The 16,214-nt window shown below is 41.2% G+C and overlaps 2 protein-coding genes across 2 annotated transcripts; both read right to left on the bottom strand.

The window, feature by feature from the left end:
• Window positions 1-1,345: 1,345 nt before the first annotated feature.
• LOC119740759 (solute carrier family 10 member 6-like) lies at window positions 1,346-4,623 on the bottom strand. The gene is made up of 3 exons (XM_038216169.1): window positions 3,597-4,623; window positions 2,513-2,720; window positions 1,346-2,120 (listed from the first exon to the last, which is right to left on the bottom strand). Exons 1-3 carry the CDS (start codon window positions 3,926-3,928, stop codon window positions 1,707-1,709), a joined length of 954 nt encoding a protein of 317 aa, XP_038072097.1. The 5' UTR covers window positions 3,929-4,623; the 3' UTR covers window positions 1,346-1,706.
• Window positions 4,624-6,772: 2,149 nt separating this feature from the next.
• Window positions 6,773-11,795, bottom strand: LOC119740337 (ileal sodium/bile acid cotransporter-like). Its single transcript, XM_038215600.1, has 3 exons — window positions 11,196-11,795; window positions 9,911-10,118; window positions 6,773-7,242 (listed from the first exon to the last, which is right to left on the bottom strand). Exons 1-3 carry the CDS (start codon window positions 11,543-11,545, stop codon window positions 6,853-6,855), a joined length of 948 nt encoding a protein of 315 aa, XP_038071528.1. The 5' UTR covers window positions 11,546-11,795; the 3' UTR covers window positions 6,773-6,852.
• Between the last annotated feature and the right edge of the window lie 4,419 nt (window positions 11,796-16,214).

Raw genomic sequence — 16,214 nt, 5'->3', positions numbered from 1 at the left:
TTAAAAAAAAATGGAACTTATCAATGAGAACCGAGCTTTCACTTTGTATTTTTTTTTAACCATCTTAACATGAACATCCTACGCGATTGATCCGGAAATATAAGTGACATTTAATCAAATGAAATCAGATCACATAAAATTGACTAAAAATGGATCTAAAAACAGTTAGAACATAATTTCTTATAATAAAAATAATAGTAAGACCGGAGCCTTTATAGCGCAGGTATCTACTAACAATTAGGTACTCAAGGCGCTGTCAATTATGTCTTTTTTTAAAGACAGGTAAATGAAGTTTATGAGAAATCTGGGACTCATTATGAAGCACCTTTATAAGGTGTTGCTGCGCCTATTGCAGCCACTGCCAGAAACACCGGGGCAAACGATAATAGTGTTACTTGGTTCTTTAACGTGCATTACACAACACACGGTCCCATCCGACGTAGAATGGAGCAATAATGGTAAAGTGCCTTGCTCAAGAACACAAGGACCATGTTTCCCCGTCGAACCCGTGTACCACGGCACACGGGTCGAACGCCGTAACCATTGGACCACAGCTCCACATTATACTTTCGTAAAGCAAATAATTATTACACAAGGTTTAGACATACATCATTACATGTATTCAAAAATAAGATTAGGATTCCAATTGATAAAATCAAACGCAACAAAACTCAAAGAAAATTTCGCAACCGTATTTAGTTTTATAGGGAGTTGTTGAGCGGTGCAGAGACTGCCAAACTTCGTCGCGAGAGGGCCGACATACTGCCTTATACAGGGTGTTTCAATAAAAAGGAAACCCAACTTTGAAGAACCAGTATGGACAGACTAAATGTCTACTGGCTGTAAAACTGGTATCATCTGAAAGCGTAATCTCAATGTTTTTTAATGATACCTTGTTTACATTTCCAGGGTCATGCATCACTGAGCGCCACTGATGCAAACTTGCAGTTGGTTCACTTTCATGTCAAACACAATAGGCATGGTGTGCATGAGAATAAGTATTCAAGAAGAAGACACGAGTGCAAAAAATTAAACCAAAAAAACCAAGTCGGATTGGTTTCAAAATCGGATTGGTTTGTCATGAATTTCTCGTTTTGACCAAGCCACGTTAAAAACAATGTGCCATTTTCCCAAGGATTAACATTCAAGCCATTTCACAGACATTTCCGTAACAATAGGCACACTGTGCCCAGTGGTGTTTTTTTTTCATGAAAGTGAACCAACTGCATTTTTGCATCCAGTTTTCAAGAAAATGATGCTCACTGATGCATGACTCAGAAAACCTAAACACGGTATTATTGAAAAGCATAGAGATTACGCTTTCAGATGATACCAGTTTTATAGCCAGTGAACATATCGTCTGTCTATACTCATTCTTTGAATTTGGGTTTCCTTTTTTTTAAACACCCTGTACAGGCTACATCATGTGTGCGATCCAAACAAAAATGTGTGGTATTTTTGAACGCAGCTCATTCCATCATCAGCAGGTAGGATTGACGAATGTTTGCTTAAGAGAGGACATTATTTCACCATTGTTTTGAAAGTTGTTCCTTTCGTTGTAAATATTTCCTTGGTTTTCTCTCGCGCTTCCTAGGAATTCGCCGGCCTGACCGAGGGCGGGCAAAAAACGTTAAATTCCCGACGCTTGATAGAACCTACAATGACTTGTCTTTTTGTCAGCTTTTTTTCTGGTTTTGCTGGAGAAGTTAGACTGGCGTCCCTTGTTGAAGATTCCCAAGCAATGATGTCAAGGATGAGAAATTGTAGTAATAGTAAAGCTGATAGACTCCAGACATGACAAGGCCCACCAGACTGTACTCAATCAGAAAGAACGTGGGGATGGGTAGCGTGTTGACCAACACCTCACCGGTGAATGAAGCATGGAGGATAGTCAGTGCCAGCATGATGCTCTTGTTGGCCGAGCAGAGGGCCATGGCACGGCATGTTTCATGGTCCTGACCTACTAGAAGACCGGTCAAATAGGTGCCACATAGCACGATGACTAGGTACAGCAAGACGGCGAAGACATCCTTGACAGCGACATGGAGGGATAGAGGAAGCTTGATACGAACTATGATGATCATAGCCAGAATGACCAACAAGGGTACGTTGCTGAAAGCCTGTCAATATGAAGAAAAAGAAAAGGCCCTGTTATTTTCTTTTTCATTTTGACTGGTTTGGGTGAAAATATTCATTTGTGAAACGTTAGCACATTCTCCTTGATTGTGCCTTTCATTTCACTCAGTAGATACACATCAGTTGCATCCAGCAGGGACTAAATTTGAAAGGATTTTAATATTTGGTGATGACAAAAATAATCTGGTATACATCAGGAAAAATCTTGGGGTTCTAACTAAAATACAGACGGTCGATTTTAGAGGGCAACACGTCCGGACACTCTAATTTTTTTTGGGGGGGGGGCAATTACTTTTCAAAAAGGCCATAACTACATGGTTTTTCTCTTAGAACCATTCTTTTAAAAACCGCGAGATTGCGCAAGTTTTGGACAAACCTTGACGAATCTGTCGGCCCACTTCTCCTTGTATGACCTGAAGACCATTCCCATGGTGATGCTGCCCATGTTGACAAACAGGTTGATTACGATGAGAGTATTCGGGATGACAGTCAGGTCTAGTTCCTTGTATGCATTGGAGCAGATGAACATGCCCAGTGGAATCATACCCACAGACATCAGAGTGGACAACACAATCACAGAAAGGCTATATACCACACAATAAAGGGCAATCGTTATGATACTGACCGGGCAATAGTTGGTATTTTGACTCAGGGCAATATAGCTGTTTATTGACCTGGCACTAGTTGACGCCATGGGCGTCGCGAGGGCTGAGGCAAGGGGGGCGCTTACCCCCCCCCCCCCCCCCCGGAAAAGCCAAAACAAGGAGAGAAAAAGAAGAAGAAAAGAGAGAGAAAAAAGAAAGAAAAAGAGGCGCGAAGTCATATTGCTGTTAATTTAATGGGGTGGGGGCAAGTGTCCCTGCCCACCCTCGAAAAATGATAAATTGAGAATATGCTGGAAAAGGCGACGTCCATGGTTGACAGAAGGAAATAGTAATAATATATAGGGATGACACTATACAAAATGTACGCTTCGGTGTTTATTTTGCAGTGTCATCCATTTTCTACACAAAACTTGCCTATTATTTTCCTTTCATATAATAATTATATGACATGACGTACTCTACCAATCAAGCGTGACAATGGCTCTCGGGTAACAGCGTAAACACAGACAGTAGGCTAGTATATCAATGAAACGGGCGTGTAATTGAACAATTGCTAGATGGGTAAAAAAAAAAAGCCCGATACACAAGTAAAATACAGACAACGTCTGCATGAACAAAAAATGTGAAAAAGAGCGATGATTGTTCCTCTCCCTTCCCGTCCCATTTGCTCCACGGCTGCTTGAAGCGTTTGGGGAGGCTAAGGGGGCATATTCCCACTTTCTGGTAATTGTCTTGTTTCCACTTATAATCTGCACCTCTCCCGCCTCAGAGACGCGTGCCCTCACCCCCCCCCCCCCCACCCCCACCCAGCCATCCCCCATCCACCTCCCCGGCCCCAATACTGATCAGGCTTACCACAGACAGATGTCAGACTGGGTGTAGTAGGCGAAAATCGGCGACAAGTTACCGGCCGGACAGCAGGATGTCACCAACAACGCAATCCCAGCTGAAACTTCCAGCTTGAACACGAGGTTGAGGATGTAAGCAACCAAGGGAGACAGGAGGACGGACACAAACACCGACATCCACATTCCTAGGGGTTTCTTGACGCATCTGGTGAAGTCGGAGGGGTCGACCTTACTACCGAAGATGAAGGAGCTCAGACCCAGGGCGGCGAGAAGGAAGGCCCGCTGAAGCTGAACTACCTCCGCCTCCGCCTCCACCAAAGTTGCCGTGTCAATCTCCATGGCGAATCCGAATTGTCTGTCCTGGTATCGCAATGCCGTGAGAAATGCAAACCGTCACTTACTCTATTTTACGGACTTTCAAAACTCCCGTTGCTTACATCAAGATTCAGTCAATATCCAGAACAGCATACCTCTGTCGACTCCGTAATAAAGCTTCTCCGTCACTTGTTGTTTAAAATCAAACGATTGGGCTTCTTTTTTTTTGTTTATTCTGAAGATTAGGTGTGGGCGGTAGTGGAGACCAACCACATTTCACTTCAGTTGAAAGTAAGGACACCAACTCGTAGCAATGTCAGCTTGGTTAGTGAACGTTGTGGTCGTGTGCGTGTTACCATCAGGAGTAGTATCACTAGTAATCGATTATCCATTTCCAGCTAAGTTTAGAATATCATTTACATCCAAACACAATTTTGGACGCAAGGACATATGACTAATCATTCATTTTAGGCCTACATTATTATAGCATAAAAGTGCCAGGCCACACGAACAAGTCTGGCCAAACCTAGGCAACTACCTGCACCGAGTCCCGCTGTCAAGGGTTCTATTATGCTTCTCAGACTGCTCACAGCCGTGCGTTTTAGGCCAAGGTAGGAGGTAATACTGTTTACCTTTCACCACACCGTCACCCAACCGTGGCTTCTGACAATAAATTTGCTGAAAAGAAAGTAATATCATTGTGCATGTAGCTTTTGTAAACCAGCAGAAAAAAAAATTATGCCCGAAATAAAACCCGCAGTGTTGGCGGATCTCGGGTGGAACTTAACGCTACATTAATGCAATTCCAGTTCGTAACACATCATAATAATCATGTGTTAAGCTCTAAATTGCACTCTTGCTGGTAGGTGTATTCTATTATCAGGATAATAGCGAACAATTTGTTTGGCGCTTGTCGGCTTCTGTTTTTTCTAATTCCATCAATGCTTATAGTAGGACATGATGACAGTTGTTGCGTGGAATGGGAAGCCATGTTCGGGAATGAACCTCGTTGTTGTTGTTTTTGAGCCACTGACTACAAAAGATTCTCCGCAAACGCAGGATGCTATTAAATTGTATTAACCCAAAAATTGTTGAAGCTGTAGTCTTGGCCAAAGACCGGATTTCTTTATGTTCGTCTACGTACGTACAGTCGACTGAACGTACGTAGCCTATAGACGAACATATAATAATCCAGTCTTGGGCCAAGCCTAAATCTTTGACGTCATGAAGTGGCGCGATAGGGATTCAGACTGTATGTGTGTATAGATGGGGGTGTCTCTGGTTGAACAATGTTCACACTCACAAAGAACACAATCGCGATTCTAGTTTGCTCAAAAGTTCCGGGAAATTCTCGCGCTAGTTATTTGAGGACCGTTTGGGAAATGCATACAAATGAACAACCTACATCATGTACATGTAAATGTAATAAGGCAAGTTGAGTAAACGTATTTTATTCCTGACAACCATTCAACATACTTTCAACATGACATACACGTCGAGTCTTTATAATTATAAGAACGGGAAAGTTTTGACGGCTTAATTAAGAACTTACAAAGCACTGCTCAATATACAACCTGGGGAGAAAATGTACAAAAATATTTTCATCTTCTAATATTTCGGTTACAAATGACAAGTACAGTTTGTTTGCACTTTCACAAAATGCATTTGAGGTTTGCTTAGTTTAAATCTACAAATATTTTAGTCTTAATGTACAACGAAATGCAATGTCAACACCCTCGTTGGTCGAACAAACAAATTGTAAATTTTTTTTAAATAACTACTGGAAAAAGGAAGCTCTGTATTACACAAAAAGCGCCCTCTATTATCTACAATTTTAAAAACAGAATGACAAAAAAAATGACTTTGACATCTATTTCCTAAACGTAAATCTTAGTGTGGTTAAAACATTAATTAAACAAAATCCGTAAAAAGAAAAGATAAAAATGACAGTAACAATAATCGTACAGCCCATTTTTTTTTACTGCTATGATGGAAACGTTGACACGAATTATCTCAAAGTGTTAAGGATGTATACTATTTTCGAGTTTCATTTCAAAAGATAAATTTGTACAATTGTTATTTTCCTAGCAATATAAAAGTTATTCCATTATGAAAGAGACATCAAACGAAAAAAACAAATTACCGAAGATTAGGTATTGAATTATTTCTTCACAAATTCAAAATGTTAGCTGCCAGACAATAATTTGGCTCTCGTTAAAACAAAATACAAATTGAAAATTCGTTGAGAGAAAAAAATGTGGTTTTTTTTAAAGCACATCAGGGTGTAAAACTTTCCACTGCACCACTTTATACAATTTAAGTGTTGTATGTAACAACAAACCAACATCAGTAAATGTTTCTTTCTTTAGTAATATTGTTGACGCTAAGTTCATATGAGTTTGTTCCTGTTTCTCTACTTTTCATATAAGCACATAAACTCAACTGGATGTGTTCTACATATCAAATGTCAGGACCATTGTTTTAGTGAAGTTCTGCTTGTAGCACTTTCAAAATATATGATATTATATAGGATATGAAAGCCCAATTCATAAGCTTTTCTTTTAGTACAAGAATCATTCAAATTACTTATGTACTTTTCAAGTTACAGAATTTTAAACACAATCACCGTTTTAAAGTTCTGTCCACTGATCACAGAAAAGTCTTGTGTTCTTGCAGCAAAACGAAAACAATTCACACACATCCCCGGCCTGATATGTTTTCGTTTTGCTGAAAGAACACTTACTTAGCTTTTTGTGAAGCGTGGACAGAACTTTAAAACGGTGGTTGTGTTTAAAATTCTGTAACTTAAAAAGTGCATAATTGAATTGGATGATTCTTGTACTAAACGAAAGCTTATGAATTGGACTTTTATATCCTAGCTTGTGAAAGTGCTACATGCAGAATTTCACTAAAACAATGGTCCTGACATTTGGGTTTCTTTTATTCTATTACTCACTCTGTACAAACACAGGAGTAGGGAGATGATACCTATAAATCCTATGCAAAGCAGATAAAAGGAATCCAATCACAAGATACTGGATAAGAAACAGGGTGGGTATGGGCAAGGTGGACACCAGCACGTCCCCCATGAAGGAAGTATGGACGATGGTCTTCGCGAGTAGAATACTCTTACTGGCCGAAGAGAGCGCCATGGCACGGCATGACCCGTGCGTCTGTCCGCTGAGATAGCCGAGGATGTACGTACCAGACATAAGGATCAAGTGGTAGAGGAGGACGGTGAAGAACTCCGAGACTGAGAAGTGCATGGAGTGTGGGATGGTGGTACCAACGAGGATGAGCATGGCGACGATGATAAGAGTGGGCGTGTAACCCAGAGCCTGGAGATCATTGAGAACAAGTGCAATCTCTTTAAAAAAAAAAATGATATGAAGGATTCTTCATCACACCAACTAAAGCGCAGTTATATAGACCATGTGACCTGTGACGTCATGCTGACAGGCAATATTTAAACGTATATCTCGAGTTATTTGGCCGTAGTGCACTTTTAACACATTTTTTTTTGGGGGGGGTGTCATTTTCCGCTATTGTTTTAGGGGGAGTGTGGCCTAGTGGTTAGGGTTCGTTACTCATGATCAGAGGGTCCGGGGTTCGAATCCAGCTGCTGGTCATACGTTGTGTCCTTGGGCAAGCCACTTCACCCACACTTGCCCCTCTCTAAATGGGTACCGGCATTAGCTCGGGAACCTGGGGTGGACTAGCATCCCATCCAGGGGGAGTAGAAATATTCCCAGTCGTTTCATGCTACTGAAACCGGAGATAACGCTGGCCTGATGGGCGCTGGTGACAGACTTTACTTACAGCACTTATAAACCATTTATATTTCAAGAGATGCAGAAGAGAACCGTTTGCTGGTAGTTGTTCTCTTAATTCCAAAGAGTGATATTAGGGACTATCACTCTCATGTTTGATTGAAATAGTCTGAAAAAAGAACCACTTCAGTCGAAGCTCGAGTGAAAGCTCGATCTTTACGATTGAGGGAATTTCACTCTAAAACGTCTAGTCCCTAGGTTCCGACTGTGGGAGTGAATCTTCACTCGAATGGAGTGAATTTTTCACTCTTTGGAATTTAGGTCATGACCTCTACATCCAGTGGTCTATGTCGGCCTCCTTACGGTCCCTCTATAAGTCCCATTTCCGGGGTTTTCATTTTCTGCTATTGTTTTATACCCGTTTGTGTGTCCACTTTTTCTAGCCAAAACAAAATTGTACATGAAAAGGGTAACTTCCTCTCAAAAATTCTGAGTATAGGCTATAAGGGTGCACCAGCCCCATTGAAAACAGTGTCAACAAAGTTCAGGGGCAAATAACATGCAAGCCGACATCACTGGGGTTTCTCAAACAACAATTTAATTATTGTCTTGTCATTCATCTTTCCGTTTCTTTTCAATTTTGGGTAGATTAGCCAATTACATTTTTTCAACATTCACACCAAAACAAACTCACCTCCCGAAAAGTGACAGTTCCCAAGCATGCATGCAGCCTTTTTTTCAAATGGCATCCCTCCAATTTCTCAGGAAAGTAGGACCCATTTTTTAACCATAATTTTATTAAGCCTGCCCTCAGATGGAAGCCCAAAAACCAGGGAGTTGATCCTCTGGTATATTTATACAATCCCACCATTTTTAAGCAAATCTATCTACTTTTTCAAAAAAGGTTATGGGTGCACTTTTCATGCTAATGAGCTCGCGTAGAAATTCCCACTTCAATTATTGTGTGCACCCATAAAATGTACCAGTAAATTCGACGAGAATGGGTGCACTTTTCATGCACTTTTCATGCTAATGAGCTCGCGTAGAAATTCCCACTTCAATTATTGTGTGCACCCATAAAATGTACCAGTATATTCGACGAGAATTTCAGTAGCCTATTCAGGGTGACCCTAAACAAATGCAACCCTAAAACATTTGCCTTTAAAACAAGAGATCAGTGGAGTTTTATGTTTTTGGCATCAGCTTAAAGCTGAGAGTTTTTTCTTTCAAATACTGAAGAAAAAAAATCATGAAAATAGCACTTTGGGTTGCTGAGAAAATGCCAATTATATAAAAGTAGAAATTTTTCATCCTGTACACAAAAAAAATTGCCACAGTAAGGGATTGCCACTGTACCATAATATTGTTCATGTCCTAATCCTTACAAACAACATGGCACATAATATGACAAGAGTACAAACGAATTTGATGAAAATACCTTTTATTTTGCACCTGAACTGTATCTCATCGTTTTTTTAGTCCTATTTTAAACCCTTTCAGCATGATAAATATGTAAACAAAACCAAAAAAAAAAAATACTAAAGAAATTGCACAAATGAAGGATAATTGTACAGTAGGTTTACAGTAAAAATGTTTCACTGTTTGAAGTACTTGTGTACAGGATGACAAAGTACTACTTTTACATAATTGGCATTTTCTCAGCAACCCAAAGTGCTATTTCATGATTTGTTCAGTATTTGAAAGGTTGACGTGGCGGTACTTTCCTCGCCTTCCACCGCTGTGGCCCGGGTTCGAATGCCCGCCTCTAATTCCTTGGGTTTTTCCCAGAATGTTCTTTTAAGCTTTTCCTCCCACCTCTAAAACTGTAACTTCTTCTCATTGTCTTCTCTCCACAGGTTTCTTCAGGCTTGCGAGCTACAGTGCCTAGAGCACTTTTGAGGAATCCTTGGTTTCATTACCAGAAATGATCAATTTATAATAAAACGCTCTCAGCTTTAATCTGATACCCAAAACATAAAAATCCACCTATCCCTTTTTTTAAAAGGTAACTGTTTTGGGGTTGCATTTTTGTTGTTGTTGGGGGGGGGGGGGTTCACCCTGTATAGTTGACACACTGGGAGGGGGCATTTGCTGCGGGTAATTATGTAAATAGAGAAATAGCGCCCTCCCGTGTCCGCATATCGCAACTAAAACAGAAATCCCAGCATACCCAAGCCCCACAAGAGTTTTGTTACATTCGTTTTAACACAAAAAAGGCGCAACATTTTTCACTCACCAAAACAATCTTGTCCGCCATTTTCTGCTTGCGGTGCCTGACTGTCATTCCTATAGCGATGCAACCGATCGCGACACAGAGTGCGATCACAATGACATTGTTGGGAAGCACGGCAAGCCTGAGCTGTCTGTACGCCCTGGAGCACAGGAAGACGCCCAGGGGAATCATGCCCACAGACATCAGGGTAGACAACACGAACACAGATAGGCTGGACAAAAATAAGGGCTGGAAATAAATCCAAGAGTCGGGGGCGTAAACCCCGGGGAGGGAGATGCGGGTATCCCATCACCCACCCCTATACTTTAAGACTGGAGGGTTATTGAATCATCCCATAACCCCCCCCCCCCCCTTTCGTGGTGAACACAAAAATGCGGACTTTGAGGTATTTCCGAATTTCCCAACGACCAAGCAGGAGTGTCATGGCCTAGCGGTTCAGAACACCGGACTAGCACCCCCCCCTTCGAATTTCCAAGGCCGTGCAATTTTTCGATGTTGGTCACCCCCCCCCCCCCCCCCCCCCCCCATCTTCGGCACAGATTTACGCCAATGCCAAGAGTTATAGTTATTAGATTGACCGGTAGTATAATTGTTCACACTGTAAACACGTCAGACTGATGACCCAGTGGACGTATCATATAACCGGTACCCACAGACATAATGGAAGACAACACAAAAGGCTGGACAAACGGGGGTCAATAAAAATCAAAGAGCATGGAATATTTTTTGTATTCGCCGGTATTATTGTCACATTGAATACCGGTCAAATTTTAACCGAAGAGCGTATAAAAGGCAGACAAACTACACAAAAAACGAGATCTCGATCATTCACTGCAGGTGCAGTAGTCGATGCATTGACCAAGCACATGTACAGATTATATTGAAAGGTGTATACCTGATTGTACCATCAGTTAAAAGTCAGAGTGATGCGATCTTCACGATACAATTCAAAATACAATGTATATGCTTTTTTTGGGCTGAGGCGGAAAAGAAAATGTTGTAACCAGAAGCTAGGGTTCAGTGTTCGTTGTTCGGGGGCACTCTGGGTTCGTTGTTCGGGGGCACTCTGGGACATCATTTTCTGGAAGTAAACATGATTATGCCAAACAATAAGCTCTTTTTGCTACCAAGTCCGGAACTCGTTCCCCATCCCATACCACTGAATACAACACGTAATTTATACTTAACTTTGACTGCTCCTTGAATCGGATAATGACAGCAGGTTTATAAAACTTCTTTCTCCATTTCCGTTAAGATAACAATTTCAGCCCGTAGTTTTCAAACTTACCAAAGGCACACGTCGGCTTGGGTGTAGTAGGCGAAAACGGGTGATAGCGCCCCGGCCGGGCATATGGATGTTATGAGAAGGGTCAGACCGTAAGAATAGTTCAGATGTATGATCAGTGACAAGACGTAAGCCGTGAGAGGAGCCAGGATAACGGAGACCATCATGGAAAGCCATAGAGCTACGGGTTGCTGGACACACTTGGTGAAGTCGTCAGGCTTGACTTTGCATCCGAAGAGGAAGGAGCTCAGTGCTAGGGAGGCTAGGAGAAGGTATCGCTGGAGGTTGGTGACCAGAAGTACCGTCGAAGCAGGGTAAAACGTGTCATCGTGGGCAAGGTCGTGATCCTCCATCTTCACCAAAGTAACCCTCTTACTAACCCACGACAATAAAAGCTAGACAGAAACTATACTTGCTGTCCCCTCGCTCGTTACTTATAATTCCTCTTTGCATAGAGCTCGTGTCAAAAGTCAACAAAGTGCCCTGCAAACTGATTCCTCTTCTAATGTGTATCTACAGCAGAGAACTGTATTTCCAGTCCACCAACTTCGCTAAAAAGCCTCACAAAAGCTTCAGGAGTTGCCAGGGTCGTATCTTGTCCCCCAGAAAGTAGGATCATAACAAGTGAGCATTAGGCCAAAAAAGAAATAAGTCGGTCTCTGGTCAGCGCGCGCGTCGATTTTAATCATGCGCGTCGATCTTTTTTTTTCTCCAAAATGTTCCACGGTAGCTCCAACAGCGCCCTCTATTTCCGCACCTCCTCAATTTTCTTTTACCAAAGAGCACCAAGGAATGGGAAATTGCACCAAGGCAAATGATCGAAAGCACCAAGGCAAATTATGGAGGACACCAATATACATGAGGACACCAAAAAAGCAAAATAGTACCTACCTTGTCTGTACAATCCAAGCTTGAAGAAAAAAGAAAAGAAAAAAAAGCCGCGTGGCCGCGTCAATTCCGGAACTTTGGTCTGACCAGAGACCGAATATTTTTTTTTTTTTGGCCTTATGCCCATAGACATTTAGTTCCTCATCTATACCTGTACGGGGGCTGCGCCGCTGCGACTGAAATATAATGGGAATCTAAGCCATTGTTGTAAGTGATTCAGGGTAACTTGAGTTGTTTGCTACCCTGGTCTTTTTTCCCTCCAAAATAAAAATTTATGGAACATAGGATCATGTGCCTTTTGTGCATTATTCGTTTGAAGCAATATAATTGCTCAACATCTTAGTAGAGTGCACAAAAACTAACCTGTTGAAGTTTCATCTCAATAGATACTTTATATTTTGAAAACGGAGAATGCTGCACATTTTGTTGGGGTCTAGTTATTACTGGATTTCGTTGCTAACGTACGCACGTAAAACCTGCGCCCCCCGCGCGGGCACATTTTTCAAAATGACTGTTTTCTTCCGAATGACACAATTCGAGGCACATATTCGGTACCAGTCTTATCCTCACTTTGAGCGAGGAGTTTCTCGTTAACTCGGTAGGTTCGTGTCCGGATAATTGCAAAATATTCATCATGTCGAGTGAGGGTCATTATTGCACATATCGCAAGATCTGTTTGGGTTTTGTACCGAGTCTGCTCGTAATGGTAGACGTGTGACGTTGCGTTTAATTGGAATTGATAGATGAATTTCAAATTGGAATTAATCAAGCCACTCGGTGCTAAGCCATTGTACGACATTGAGGACTTTTTATTGTCATCCTTTCAACAAAAGACAGCACAGAGGCCCTCGATTTTTCACTGCCAGTTTGAAATTCGTCAATGGGTATCCAAAAGAAAATTTAGTCGATACATGTATTCCAACAAAATGTGCCAGTGCATCAGTCCACTAGAGTATGAAACATGCAGTTAGGTGTATGGTAGACAGTGGCGTAGCAATTTTTTCGGGGGAAAGGCGTAATAATTCTCTTGCATAATATTTAAAAGGCCTCTTTTTTAACCATTCGGCCGGAACATCCAAACAAGATCCCACGCGCGGTGTCATATGAAAAGTGGGCTCCTATGAAATCTGGTCTCATTTACCTTATATGGACTCGCACCGTCGCACGTGACCTGTCACTGTCCTGATTTGTTCACTAATAAGGCATGCGTAGTGCAACCCATGAGTCCGGATTTCATACAGTCCAGATTTCACTATACACCGGTACGTATTGCACGTATACCCAGCACGATATGGGACGGAGGGGGTACCCAATCCCGGTACATACCGTTATTTCGTTTTACCGTTTTGGATTTCCTCAAAAACAAAAACAGTAAACGAACCATTGACCGTTTTCTCGTTTAAACAGTTTTGTAAAACGGTCGAATGGTATTCAGATAAATACGAATCCCGGGACATACCGTTATTTCGTTTTACCGTTTTGGATTTCCTCAAAAACAAAAACAGTAAACGGACCGATGACCGTTTTGTCGTTTTACAGTTTTGTAAAACGGCAAACAGTATTAAGATAAATACGGTTATTCCGTTTTATCAGTTTAGTAAATTTCATTACAGCATAACGATCAATGATTTTTGTTTTACAGTTTTACACAAATAACTTTAATTTGATAAACAGCAAAACGGTCAGTATTGAATACAGACTGTTTTTTTACTCCAGTGTCATAGTAAACAGTCCGTGGTGCATTTTGTGGCGGTGGGCAAGGGGAGGAGGGTGGAGGAGACTATGCCGTGAATGCGTGGTGTGATTCCTGGCGTGACCTTGACCCCCATGTACTGCGATTCAGTTGGTGGGGCTTGAAGAGTTGCAAGCAAAAATGGCGCTGGAAAATTTCATGGAGGAAATTTCAGAATAGATACAGGGTGGTAAGACGTATGAAGAAGTTGCAGATATGTTGAAGGAAATTGGAGTGGCCAGCGCGGCTCTTTAATAGCCAATAATTATTCTCAAATTCTGTCGTGAGAACTAGAACGACATAAATGTAAGGAGGGCAATTTCACAGGCAGTGACATCCCAAGGACACATTAACATTCCAAGGTGCCGCATTGCTATAATTGCCAACTTAAACCTGAATCAAAAAAAAATGGTCGACAAGACTATTGACCGTTTTGACATTGTCATGTTTTTGCAAAACAACACTCTAAAAATAAAGCAACTATCCGTTTATTACTTTTTACAATTTACAAAAACAATAAAAAGGTAATTGTTTTTTGTGACTTAATAATACCGTTTGACCGTTTTACAAAACTGTAAAACGATAAAACGGTCAATGGCTCGGTTACTGTTTTTGTTTTGAGGAAATCCAAAACGGTAAAACGAAATAACGGTATGTCCCGGGATTAATACGGTTATTCCGTTTTATCAGTTAGTAAAATTTTTGTTTTCAAGTTTTACATAAATAACTTTGAAAAACAGCAAAATGGTCAGTATTGAATACAGACTGTTTTTTTTTTTATTTCAGTGTAACAGTTAACAGTCCGTAGTGCATTTTGTGGCGGTGGGCAAGGGGGTGGAGGGGGACCATGCCGTGCACGAAGCCAGTAATGCGTGGTGTGATTCCTGGCGTGACCCTGAGCCCATCCACTGCGATTCAGTTGGTGGGGCTTAAAGAGTTACAAGCAAAAATGGCGCTGGGAAATTTCAAGGAGGAAATTTCACAAGGGATACGGGATGGTATTAAAGTATGAAGAAGTGGCAGATTATGTTGAAGGAAATTGGAGTTCGGCGCGGTTCTTCAAAGTTCAATAGCCAATATTCGCAAATTCTGTCGTGCGAACGACAAAAATGTAAGGAGGGCAATTTGCCAGGCAGTGACTCGATCCCAAGGACACAATAACATTCCAAGGTGCATTGCTTAATTGCCAAACCTTAATAGTCGACAAGACTATTGACCATTTTGTCATTGTCATGTTTTTGTAAAACAACCGTGCTCGAAAAGTAAAGCAACTATAACCGTTTATCGCTTTTAACAATAAAAAAGGTAGGCCTAATTGTTTTTGTGTGTGTGACTTTATACCGTTTGACCGTTTTACAAAACTGTAAAACGAGAAAACAGTCAATGGTTCGTTTACTGTTTTTGTTTTTGAGGAAATCCAAAACGGTCAAACGAAATAACGGTATGTCCCGGGATTCCCACCACCCAATCACCCTATACCCTATGCAAACCCTAGAGTATTGTTACCTAACAGATCCCCTAGATACTCAAAAGAATTTCTGAGATTCTGGTAACACAATGAGCAACATAACAGGGGGGTCCCTCCGACGGTCCCATAACGCGGAGAATAAAAGGATTAAGAGTACTATCCAAGGCTCAATGAACAGAGTGAATAATACTTGAAAGGCCGAATAAAACAAAAAAAAACATGTTTCTCGTCCGGGTTTTTGAAAAAAAGGAGGAAGAGGGGCTTTTTATTTGTTATTTAAAAAAAAAATTCAAGATGGCCGCCATTTAAAAATTTCCTGCAACCGTTGGTGTTTCGACTGTTCAAAGACACTTTTAAAAAGCTGGACAAGATAACTGAACATATTTACAGTGTCATTTAGAGTTGTATTGGCCACATACACTTTTTCGATGTTTTTTTACTGCATTTTCAAAAATAAAAATAATACAAAATCCAGGCGGCCTCCAAAAAGGAAGCGGGCGGGGACGAGAAACATGTTTTTGTTTTTCCACTTCGCCTAACCTGTCAATTATGTTTCTCAACAATCGGGCGCTCAGGAGATTTGGACTGCGGGGTCAGCCATTAACCATTGGGTCAGTGGATGTGGGTCGAAGACTAGAAGCTTCATAAAACTGGCTCTTGAAATTCATTTTATTCTTTATAGAAACGATCATGCAGGTTCTTCAATGAAACAAATAATATGCACTCCCCCTCAAGAAAAAAAGAACGAAATCAACCATGTTTGCCCATTTCCTTCCAAACTTCACCATTTAAGTTTTGTTCTTAACAAGAACTGACACTTTTCACATTGGTTCAATAAAAGGCTTCAACCCCACTCATTTACCAAAGAAGTAACCACGCCCCTCCAAAGCTTTGCCTTTTACAGTCTAATGAGGGCGCACTTTAACAGTAGTCT

Source organism: Patiria miniata, unplaced genomic scaffold (genome assembly GCF_015706575.1).
Source record: "Patiria miniata isolate m_02_andy unplaced genomic scaffold, ASM1570657v1 HiC_scaffold_5, whole genome shotgun sequence".
Lineage (NCBI taxonomy): Eukaryota > Metazoa > Echinodermata > Asteroidea > Valvatida > Asterinidae > Patiria > Patiria miniata.
Note: the sequence above shows the minus strand (reverse complement) of the source record. Positions and strands in the feature narration are given on the sequence as shown.